At 36.3% G+C, this 12,684-nt stretch overlaps 1 protein-coding gene and 1 long non-coding RNA gene across 2 annotated transcripts; both read left to right on the top strand.

Moving 5' to 3' along the window:
- Positions 1 to 5,800: 5,800 nt before the first annotated feature.
- Positions 5,801 to 6,340, top strand: LOC145581273 (secreted RxLR effector protein 161-like). The gene is made up of 3 exons (XM_081638306.1): positions 5,801 to 5,945; positions 6,006 to 6,161; positions 6,222 to 6,340. Exons 1-3 carry the CDS (start codon positions 5,801 to 5,803, stop codon positions 6,338 to 6,340), a joined length of 420 nt encoding a protein of 139 aa, XP_081494432.1.
- Positions 6,341 to 6,979: 639 nt separating this feature from the next.
- Positions 6,980 to 10,271, top strand: LOC145582335 (uncharacterized). Its single transcript, XR_014099856.1, has 2 exons — positions 6,980 to 7,442; positions 8,327 to 10,271. It is a non-coding gene; the product is annotated as an uncharacterized LOC145582335 (long non-coding RNA).
- Positions 10,272 to 12,684: the final 2,413 nt, after the last annotated feature.

Raw genomic sequence — 12,684 nt, forward strand, 5'->3', positions numbered from 1 at the left:
AAAAACAAGAAGAGAAATAATAATTCATAAGAGTACGTAACAATTGAGAGAATATGATACCTCAATAATTCTTATGATCGACGAAGTATTTAATTTAGTATCACGAACACATCAATCGGAACACTAATCTTGATCAAGAATTAACAAAAAAAACAAACGAAACATACATATATGTATATATATATAGTTGTTGACCCTTATGAGGTTTTGATGATGATTGAGCAAACTTCCGTCTAATAAGAATTTTCTAGTGTTGTGATGTTTGCAGGTTCAGTAAGCTCTGGGATTTGAAGTAGGAACTGAACAAAGGAACTTTAGAAGATCCATGAGGACAAGTAAAGACAGAAGAAGAGTTCCAGTAATGGAACTTCCTGAAGTTTCTTAGCAGGAACTTCACAACGGGTTGTAACGACCTGGTTCTGGTGTAATGCTGGGGCAAACCTCAACAACCAAGGATCGGTGCAGAGCTCGAGATATCAACCTAAAAAGATGGAATTCATAACTTATAGTTGTATAGAAGATAAGTTTGTTTTTTTATATAAGTTGATGTAAGCATGTAATTGGCTGTTATGCGTGGAACTTATTAGAAATCAGATAAAGCTTGGCAAGCTCATCAATTCGTATAAGATAATTACGGTTTTTATGAAAAAGTATTTATTTGATTTTATCTTCTAAAATCTGGTTTAACTCGGTTTTATCTTTTTCATAAAAATTCTATCTTTTAACAAAACAAATTTAATCAAAATTGGTTTTCAAATAAAACGAAATTAAATCTGTTTTGATTTCAGTTTTAAAGATGATAAGATTAGATTTCTGTTTAAGCTTATCACATTTGCGAAACCCTACTTTGTGAACTGAGGTTTCTTTATAAATATAGAAGTATTTCAGCAAAGCAAAATGAGAGTTTTAAGCGTGAAAACCACTTAGTGCTTAAGAGTAAGTTTGCCAAAGGTTTAAGCTTTATCATTTTGATTTCGGGTTTCATGTGTAGCTTTCCATTTATGTGTTAGAGTGAGTCTCTGTGTTGTAATTGGTTTTGGGGTGATATTGTGAATTCTCTACACATTCACGTTAAAGTGTATGAGTTTGAATTCTCTAAAATTCAAATGGTAGCTGTGAGTGCACAGTGAGTGAAAGGAACCTAAGAGGTGTCTTGGGTCAAGTGAAAGGAACCTGAGAGGTGTCTTGGGTCACCTAGGAAGTGTCTTGGGTTTAAAGGGAAAAAGGTACCTAGGAAGTGTCTTAGGTCTGGTAGGAGGTGTCCTATCAAGTGGCAAGTGTCCGTGTTGGAACTTGCAAAGCAAAGGTCTGTGTAATAGGTTGTAATAGGAGAGTTGCCTATTATAGTGGAATTTGTTTATAAGTCCCAATAGGGCCGAGGTTTTACTTCCAGTTAGGCACTGGATGGTTTCCTCGTAAAACTTGTTGTGTTCTTTAAGTTCCTTGTATGTTTTCTTTTTAATTTCCGCGTAAGTTTCACGATTGGAACCTATTACTATTCACCTCCCCACTCGTAGTAGTTCATCTAAATTAACAATTGGTATCAGAGAAGGTTCTCACGAAATTACAAGCAACCTTGTAGAGTAAGTTCCTGAAGTGATGAATGCTCACGAGAAACTTGAAGAAGGGTACTCGACCCAAAGACCACCAATGTTCAATGGCAAAATCTATTCATACTGGAAGAATAGAATGGAGATATTCATCAAAGCTGAAAATTATCAAGTATGGAGAGTCATTGAAAGTGGTGACTTCGAGGTAACAAAAACCAATTCAAACAAAGAGGTAATCCCTAAACCACTGGCTGAATTTGATAAAGAAGTTTATGAAAAATATGAGTTGAATGCTCAAGCAGTGAAAATCTTGCATTGTGGACTAGGACCTCATGAGCATAATAGAATCATGGGTTGTAAGTCCGCAAAGCAGATTTGGGATTTATTACAAGTAACACATGAAGGAACAAGTGAAGTCAAACGTTCCAAAATTGACTTACTAATGTCAAAATATGAAAGATTTGAAATGCTACACAAAGAATCCATTCAAGATATGTTCATTAGATTTACTAACATTGTCAATGAGTTAGAATCTTTAGGCAGGTCCATACCCATTAATGAACAGGTGAGAAAAGTTCTCAGAAGTCTTCCATAAGATGAGAGGTGGAGATCCAAGGTTACTGCTCTACAGGAATCCAAGGACTTCACCCAATTAAACCTAGAACAGCTCAATGGATCCCTGGTCACTTATGAACTTCATCTTGGAGCAAACACTGAAAATTCCAAGAATAAAAGCCTTGCTCTAAAGGCCTATGAATCAAGCGACTTTGAAGATGATGATATGGAGACAGCCATGCTTGTACGGAGGTTCAGGAAGATGCTGGGAAGGAGTGGAGATAAGAGCAAACGAGGACATCTAAGTTCCAAGGAGATCAAGTGCTTTGGATGTGGCTCCAAGGAACATCTCATCAGAAACTGCCCTCAACCTAAGGAGGATGAGAAACGCAAATACAAGGGGAAGGAGCAAAGCAAGTACTATAAATCATCATTCTCCAAGGAAGATGTCAGGAAAGCCATGGTGGCTGCATGGAGAGACTCTGACTCCGAAGAAGAAAGAGAAAAAGAATCCGTGGAAGAAACAACCAACTTGTGTTTAATGGCTAAAACTAACAATGAAGCTCGTCTGAAGGAATTTGAATCTAAGGTATGGTATGACTATCGACAACTCAAACGTTTAAACAAAGAAAATCTTATGGACATTATTCTGGAACTTCAAGATGACTGTATTGAACTAAATAAGTCGAAGTTCCAAACTGATTAAGCTTTAAAAATCCACAAAGAACATAATGAATGGGTTGATAATATGAAGACTGATATTTAGACTAGATTCTTTGATCTATATGATAAAAATGTCCTTCTAAAAGAACAAGTTGAAAAACTGAAACATGATAACATTATGTTGAACGTAGAGCTAGCTCACCTAAACTTGGAATTAATTCTCCTGATTCTGAAGTTCCTCTCGCAAGCCAACTTCCAAATTTTGAGAAACTAAAATCAGACTTGGAAGAAGTAAAAATGAAAAATCAAACTTTGGAGGAGGAACTTGCTAGAATTAGGAAAGGTAAAGAAGTTATTAATAATGGAATTCCATCTTGGATAACTAAATCTCCGAATAAACATAAAGAAGGACTAGGATATAAAAAGAAGCCTAGGAGAAACAAGAAATATGTGGATCTGCCCAGTCAAAAATTGTGTTACTATTGTGGTAGTACAGGACATCTTCGAGCTGCATGTCCTAAGAGAATTAAAGATACTCTTAAGAATATTGAGCATGCTGAACAGGTCTGGATGAAGAAATCTGACTCTTCCTCCAAAACAATGGAACCCAAGGAAACCTGGGTTCCAGAAACTAACGCTTAGTTTTCATGCAGGTTCCAGTGAGGGGGAACAACACTTGGTACCTCGACAATGGTTGTTCTAAGCATATGACTGGAGATAAATCTAAATTTCTCTCACTGGAAGCCTACTATGGAGGAACTGTGACCTTTGGTGATAATAAGAAAGGTGAAATTATTACTATTGGTAAAGTAGGAAGGTCAAGTTCCCATGCTATAGAAAATGTTTTTTTAGTCGAGGGTCTTAAACACAACTTGTTAAGTGTTTCTCAATTTTGTGATAAAGGTAACTCAGTTAGCTTTACTTCTAATCTATGTAGAATCATCAACAATGACATTAATAGCATTATTCTTAAAGGAACCAGAAAAGGGAACACATATATTGTGGATCTCAATGAAGTTCCAAGTAGTAGCTTGACCTGTCTTAGTGTCATTGAGGATGATCCCCTATTATGGAACAAAAGATTCGGCCATGCTAGTTTTTCTTTGCTTGATAAACTTAGGTCAAAAGAACTTGTGGAAGGACTTCCATCCATCAAGTTCCTAAAAGATAAAGTCTACAGTGCATGTGTAAAAGTTAAGCAGACGCGAATGTCTTTCAAATCTAAGAATATGGTAAGCACCACAAAACCGTTGGAACTTATCCATATGAATTTGTGTGGCCCTATGAGGATACAAAGCAGAAGTGGCAAAAGGTATGTAATGGTTATTGTAGATGATTTTTCCAGATATACCTGGGTTTTCTTTCTTGTAAGCAAGGATGATACGTTTGATCAGTTTGTTGCTTTTGTTAAGAAAGAACAGAGAAGAACAGGTTGCCAATTAGTCCACCTGAGGTCGGATCATGGAACTGAGTTCGAAAACTCAAAATTTGATGAGTTTTGCAATGAGCATGGAATGGACCACAACTTCTCAGCAACTAGGACTCCACAACAAAATGGAGTTGTTGAACGGAAAAATAGAAGCTTGGAAGACATGGCAAGAACAATGCTGATTTCCAGTGGACTGCCCAAGAACTTCTGGGATGAAGCAGTTAACACAACATGTTATATACTAAATAGAGTTTCAATTCGAGCAATAACCAACAAGACACCTTACGAGCTAATGAAAGGAAGAAAACCAAATATCTCATACTTTAGATCATTTGGTTGTAGGTGCTTTGTACACAACAATGGAAAGAGAAACTTGGGAAAATTTTATGAAAGGAGTGATGAGGCTGTATTCTTAGGATATGCCTCAAATAGTAAAGCTTATAGAGTTTATAATAAAAGAACAATGTGTGTTGAAGAGTCAGTACATATAATTTTTTTATGAAACTGATTATGTGATTGATGTACAGGATGATGATGTTGATTTTGAAATAGGGTTGGTAAGAAGACATGACCCTGATGAGGAATCAACTGTATCCATGAAGCATCAAGACAAGAATCATGCAGCTGAAAATCAAGCGGTAACTGAAACAGAAGTTCCTCAAGAGGAATTTCCAGAGCCTGAGAATCCAGAACCACTGAATCATGAGGCAGAAGACAATGATGCTGAACCTAAAAGATTGTATCCAATTAGAGACTTTACCCCTAAGAGTTGGAAACATCAAAAGTCTCACCCAGTGGATATGATTATGAGTGACATAACCAAAGGAACTCAGACTAGTTCCCAGTTGAGAAACTTCTGTGCATTTTTCTCGTTCTTATCCACTATGGAACCAAAGAACTGTGATGAAGCCTTATAGGATGCAGACTGGATAATAGCAATGCAAGCTGAATTGAGTGAATTTGAAAGAAATAAGGTCTGACACCTAGTTCCTAGACCGGAACACCAGAAGGTCATTGGACTAAAATGGGTGTACGGGAACAATCTTGATGAGCATGGAATCATTGTGAGAAACAAGGCTAGACTGGTTGTCAAGGGGTACAATCAACAAGAAGGCATAGACTTTGATGAGACATTTGCACCAGTTGCCAGGTTAGAAGCTATACGCATTCTTATTGCTTTTGCAGCATTCATGGATATCAAGACGTCAAATGTGCATTTTTAAATGGTTTATTAAAAGAGGACGTCTATGTAGAACAACCCCCTGGATTTGAAGATCCTGAATTCTCAAATCATGTCTATAAACTTGATAAAGCTTTCTATGGGCTGAAATAAGCACCAAGGGCATGGTATGAGAGGTTGTCCAAGTTCCTATTAGATAATGATTTTAAAAGAGGAAAAATAGACAAAACATTATTTTTGAAATCTAAAGGAACTGACATTTTAGTTATACAAATATATGTAGATGATATTATTTTTGGTGCAACTAACGAATCTTTGGTGAAGTATTTTGCTGACCTTATGAGTGGTGAGTTCGAGATGAGCATGATGGGTGAGCTAAACTTCTTTCTTGGTTTGCAAATTAAGCAAATTGAGAGAGGAATAATGATTCATCAGCAGAAGTATGTGAAGGAACTCATAAAGAAATATAAGATGGAAAGTTCCAAATCTATAAGAACACGTATGGGAACTAACATCAGACTGGATGAAGACTCAGCTGGAACTTGTATAGGTCAGAAGATGTATCGAGGTATGATAAGTTCCTTATTATATTTAACTGCCAGTAGACCTAACATATCGTTCAGTGTAGGTTTGTGTGCGAGATTCCAAGCCAATCCAAAGGAATCTCATCTTAAATCAGTGAAAAGGATACTTAGGTACCTAAAAGGAACTGATGACCTATGCCTCTATTATCCGAGATATGAATCAATTGATTTAGTTGGATACACAGATGCTGAATATGCAGGTTATCTAGTTAATAGAAAGAGCACATTAGGTATGACATAATTCCTTGGACCATGTCTAGTTTCTTGGGGTTCCAAGAAACAGAATACAGTTGCTTTGTCCACAGCAGAAGCTGAATATGTAGCTGCTGCTGCATGTTGCTCACAATTAAATGCTGTGGATAAAACAACAAATATGTGATTTTGGATTAAAATTTGAATGTGTTCCAATTTATTGTGATAATACTAGTGCTATCTATATTTCAAAAGATCCAGTACAACACTCTAAAGTCAAGCATATCCACATTAGACATCATTTTCTAAAAGATAATGTGGAAAAAGGCTATATTAAGTTAGAATTTTGTCCAACTAATAATCAAATTGCTGATATTCTAACTAAGCCTTTGAGCAGAGAACGCTTTGAGAACATGAGACTGGAACTTGGGATGATCAAGCTGAATTGATTGCAACTGAAGTTCCTAGATATGGCATTGTCAATTTCAGGACCAATTAGAAGAAATAAAACATCTATCACAAATTTGGTGTGATAAACATAACGGGAATGTCACCGTTGGTGAATTCTTGGAGGTTAGTATAATTAACACTTATTTAAACTGTACATATTATTCAAGGCAATGTAGACTTTTATATGACTAGTTCCAATGAATTTCGAATTTGAAAAATTATTCTCTTTTCAAGAAAATTATCTTCTGGAAATATCTTTTATAGCGTGGAAAAATAAATCTTGAATTGAAACTCCATCCAGATTAACTTTCAAAAATAAGATAAAATTCATTGTTCCTAAAACTAACCCTTCAACTTCAATACACCGCCTCATATAATTACCCCCTTTTAAATACTCACTCAACCACTCAAAATAACTCACAGTCACATCAAATTAAACCTCTTGAAATTTCTCAACCACAAAGTTTCTACAGCTAAACCATCTCCAACCATGGCCGATGAAAACCCTAAGAACCAAGAAGTGCAATCACTAGCCAGATCCCCTAACCCACAACCAATTACCTCGAAATTTCTGTTGAATTACTTCACACCACCTCAGAACCCAAAAATACCAAGCCAAAAGCTATTGAAGAAACTGCAACTTCCTCAACTGGAAGTTTACCCATCATCCTCGATCGACTTGCTCAATGGAAGAAAAGAAAGGCCGAAAAATCGGAGAAATCGCTGGAGGAGCAAATTCTAGAAATTGAAGCAATGTCGAAAGAAGACAAACCTGAAGAGGCGAAGGATGATTCTGAGGGGGAAGAAGATGACAAGGCTTTGGGAAAGCAAGCTGAAAGGTATGTTGTAGGCTATATAATTGATGATGCATGGTGTAGTATGGTGAATTTTGAATTATTAGATCTGCTTAAGTTTTAAGGTTGGGATTTTATGTTTACTGTTAAAGCAAAGAACTATCTGTATCCACTGGCTATGGATGAATTTATTAAGGAATGTGAATTTGAAGATGGTGTGTGTTATAGCAAAGTTAATGGTGTTGATATTGAGTTTGATGTTGCTAGACTAGGAACTCTGCTTCAAGTTCCATGTGAGGGGTTTGATACTTATATGAAAGGGGCTGTAACTGTGAAAGTGGCAGGGCATACTAAAACTGAAATAATCAATTACTTGGGTGGTAAGAAGGGTGTGAGTGTCATGAATCATAATGATCTTTCTCCATTGCACAAACTGTTATTTAATTTGGTGAAAAAGTCCTTGGTTCCAAGGACACAAAAGAAAAATGAATTGTGCTACCTAGATATGGACCTAATATTTTGCATGTCAAAAAGAATCAAAATCAATTTCCCAGCCCTTATGCTCCAACACTTAGAGCACTGCAAAGAGAAGGAAATAAAAGTAGGATATGCCGCAATTCTTGCTCTTTGTTTGAAGATTTGGGTGTGAAATTGAAGGACTTTTATGGGCACATGAGGGAGAAAGAAGAAAATGTGATTAATGAAACCACTCTGAGGGGAATAAGTCTTGCTGTAGTGAGGGGGAAGTGTGTGAAGCATGAAGCTCAGAAGAAAAAGGGGAAGGAAGATGATTCTCAGCTAAGAGGTCTTGTTAGGAAGAGCAGAAGGCTCTCTGTTGGAACTCACATCAGGACAAGTGCTAATGATCCCTTGGAGCTAAGCGAAGGTGAAGGAGGAGTTGATGAGTTGATCACTGATTTGTCTAATAGACTTATGCAGGTAGAAGGACAGCTCATTGACATGGCAGGGAAGATGAAGGTAATAGAGAGAAGCACTGCCTCTCAAGCAAAGGATTTTCAGAAATCCATTTCAAGCCTGGAAGCTAAATTGAAGAAAGCTCAAGCAGACAACAAGGCAGAGCTTGAGCAAATCCTCAAAGTTCTTGAAGCCTGATTACCCTTGCAGCCTAACCCCAGCCATCTCCTAGCCTATTCTATTTCATGTTGGTTTTTGGAACAATGATATGTTTTCTTTGGATGTTTTTGAACTATGTTGGCTTTTGAATATTTTGGAACTTGGTCTATAATATTTTAAGCACTCTGGATGGTTGGTTTTTTTTAAATGTTATGGAACTTTGTCTATATATGCATGCATTGTTGCGAATAAACAGGAAAATTTGTGTGAAAGTACTAGCTTAAGAGAGCTAGCCAGCGCTGCTTCCAGCTTCCCACATTCGATGAATTTCCTGTGGGGCTGTGAGTAGATAAATAAAATCTTTGAAAATTTAGGTTTTTTATAATGCCAAAAGGGGGAAAAGCAGGAGCAAACTTGGAAGCTGAAGTTGTTCTAGTTCCAGTTAAGTAAGTAACAAAGGTTGTTCTCTTCTCTAAATTTTTATTTTCTTTCTGTTTGTTTTCCATTCTGCTTTTATTATTATGTCATTTCATTCTTCTATTCTGTTTCTTTAGCTTATACGAAAAAATAAAAAAATTGGAAAAATGAAAAACTAACCTTCTGGTTCTTTACTTGTTATCCTCAGGAGTTTGCACAATTTGTCATCATCAAAAAGGGGGAAATTGTTGACCCTTATGAGGTTTTGATGATGATTGAGCAAACTTCCGTCTAATAAGGATTTTCTAGTGTTGTGATGTTTGCAGGTTCAGTAAGCTCTGGGAGTTGAAGTAGGAACTGAAACAAAGGAACTTTAGAAGATCCATGAGGACAAGTAAAGACAGAAGAAGAGTTCCAGTAATGGAATATCCTGAAGTTTCTTAGCAGGAACTTCACAACGAGTTGTAACGACCTGGTTCTGGTGTAATGCTGGGGCAAACCTCAACCACCAAGGATCGGTGCAGAGCTCGAGATATCAACCTAAAAAGATGGACTTCATAACTTATAGTTGTATAGAAGATAAGTTTGTTTTTTTTATATAAGTTGATGTAAGCATGTAATTGGCTGTTATGCGTGGAACTTATTAGAAATCAGATAAAGCTTGGCAAGCTCATCAATTCGTATAAGATAATTACGGTTTTTATGAAAAAGTATTTATTTGATTTTATCTTCTAAAATCTGGTTTAACTCGGTTTTATCTTTTTCATAAAAATTCTATCTTTTAACAAAACAAATTTAATCAAAATTGGTTTTCAAATAAAACGAAATTAAATCTGTTTTGATTTCAGTTTTAAAGATGATAAGATTAGATTTCTATTTAAGCTTATCACATTTGCGAAACCCTACTTTGTGAACTGAGGTTTCTTTATAAATGTAGAAGTATTTCAACAAAGCAAAATGAGAGTTTTAAGCGTGAAAACCACTTAGTGCTTAAGAGTAAGTTTGCCAAAGGTTTAAGCTTTATCATTTTGATTTCGGGTTTCATGTGTAGCTTTCCATTTATGTGTTAGAGTGAGTCTCTGTGTTGTAATTGGTTTTGGGGTGATATTGTGAATTCTCTACAAATTCACGTTAAAGTGTATGAGTTTGAATTCTCTAAAATTCAAGTGGTAGCTGTGAGTGCACAGTGAGTGAAAGGAACCTGAGAGGTGTCTTGGGTCAAGTGAAAGGAACCTGAGAGGTGTCTTGGGTCACGTAGGAAGTGTCCTGGGTTTAAAGGGAAAAAGGTACCTAGGAAGTGTCTTAGGTCTGGTAGGAGGTGTCCTATCAAGTGGCAAGTGTCCGTGTAGGAACTTGCAAAGCAAAGGTCTGTGTAATAGGTTGTAATAGGAGAGTTGCCTATTATAGTGGAATTTGTTTATAAGTCCCAATAGGGCCGAGGTTTTACTTCCAGTTAGGCACTGGATGGTTTCCTCGTAAAACTTGTTGTGTTCTTTAAGTTCCTTGTATATTTTCTTTTTAATTTCCGCGTAAGTTTCACGATTGGAACCTATTACTATTCACCCCCCCTCTCGTAGTAGTTCATCTAAACTAACAATAGTATATATATTTTGAGCAAGGAGGGCAATATGAATTAACTTGTTTGAGTTGATTACACAGGGTAAAAAAACTTTTCGTCTTACTTGATTCAATCAAAGAGGGCGAAAATTTTGCCCTATTTGATTTTGATCAAAGAGGGCGAAAATTTTTGCCTTCTTTGATATTCAACAAAGAGGGCGAAAAATTTGTTCCCTTTGAAGCTAATAGGACGACTTAGAGGCGATTTTTAAATCGCCATCTTTGCCTAATAGGGCGAAATTTGAACCTAAGAGGGCGATTTAAATCGCCCTCTTTGATATAATATCTTGTAGTGGTATACCACTGATTATTTAAAATTAAGTAGGTGTATCATTGATAAAAGTCCAAACCTTGGGTGTACCAATGATAATTTCTCTTTTTTTTTTATCATAAACAATCAAAATTATCAAAAATCCATTCATTTCTTAGTCGAATTCAACTTCATACAATGATATAATTGTCAAGAATATTCAAGTATGCTAGAGTAGGCAATTAATTATTAAAGATTGAACATAGCTCTTTTCTTAGTCAAAACAATTTTATTGGAGAGATATGATTTGTCAAAATCAAGGAGGACAAAACTTTGTTAATCTAAGGAAGGCTAACAGTGTTTATGTTGCCAAATTTTTTTATCGATCTCCACATGTTGCCAATTTTTTAAAGATTCAAGTTTTTTTCTTTCGGTCCACCCTTTGGACTGATCCGGATTCGGAGATCAGTTCTAGTTTCCTGTCCGCTTCCAATTGTTGTTGCGAGAGGTCGAACACAGATCCTTCCTACCAAATACAGTCTCAATCACCACTACACCAACAACCAATTGGTACTAAGGTTCATATATTGATTAAAATAAATCCTAAATTCAAGTTCATTTATTGCATGATTTGATTTAATTAATTTCCCAATTACTTCTAATGAGAAAATATCAATGATAGAAATGGTGTCCTTCGAACAAGTGTATTATTCCGATAGAGGGTTTGGAATTATTAGAAAGCTAATTATTCAGTGAGGTCAAGTGATCAGAATGCCTAGTTGGAGGCCGCTTTCGATCAGTGATATTAATGTATAATTAATATTACAGCTTAATCTTGACTGAACCCTTTGGGTCACACCCAAGCAACTTACAATCCGACACGACGAATTAATCCGGAAGGAATTAATGAGTCGCTCGAGTATCGAGCTAGGAGCGTCGAGACCGAGCGTCGCAAGTCGAGTCGACAAGAGTAAAATAATCAAACAACATGACATATTAGGCTAACACGCACTGCCGCAAGCACCAAGCAGCTAGCTAGGGCTTGCGTACTTGCAAGGGCACTTGCGGGCTGCTAGCAAGGCATGCTGGCCAGCCCGCATTGGCAGCCAAGCAGCACACAGCAGCCTTGCGGGCTTGCGGTGCGTGCTGGCAGGCCAAGGCCTAGCAGCGCACAAAGCAGCCTTGTGATAGGCTAAAGTCGTATCACCTAATCAAAAGTAATTTTTAAAACCACTAACTAATAATAGATAGGGAAGAAGGGTCGAATTCACAGGGAAACGAGTCTTTTTATTCCTAATTAATTATTATAATCTAAATTATTAAGTAACCAAAAGTTGTTATTTGAAGGAACTATACTACGAAGAATATGAGTAGGGAGAAATAAAAGTAGGGAGAAATCAAATAATAAAATACCTAGGGCATAGGTTCACCAATAAATAATATTCCAGGGTAAAACATAATAATCAAACATCAATGCATCAATTAATCAGATCGTAAAGGGCTTTCGCTACGTATTACAATCACAGAGTTAATTTACCGGTATTAAATCTCATCTCTCGAATCTCGACCTAACCATTTATAAATTAGTCTGCCTATTGAAACTAGACCTAAACATCAATTCTCATCTCTCGAATTTCGAATCAATATTGTCAAACTGATGCATAAAAGATCAGGCCTAATCTAGTCATAGAGCATTAAATCAATCAATAGGAAATTAATCAAGCATTGACAATCAACAACAACAAATTACCCCTTCATATTATTTATGGATCCCCATAAACCCTAGAAAAGAAAACTACTCAGACATAATTAAATATAAACTAAACGAAGCAATTAAACAAGTCATGATGGAAGAAATAAAATAAATAGCTGAGATTAAAGGAGAAGAAATCGTTACCAAAGTTGAAGGAAACAAGAGATGGAATTAAA

The sequence above is a fragment of the Chenopodium album genome, chromosome 15 (genome assembly GCF_948465745.1).
Source record: "Chenopodium album chromosome 15, dcCheAlbu1.1, whole genome shotgun sequence".
Classification (NCBI taxonomy): Eukaryota; Viridiplantae; Streptophyta; class Magnoliopsida; order Caryophyllales; family Amaranthaceae; genus Chenopodium; species Chenopodium album.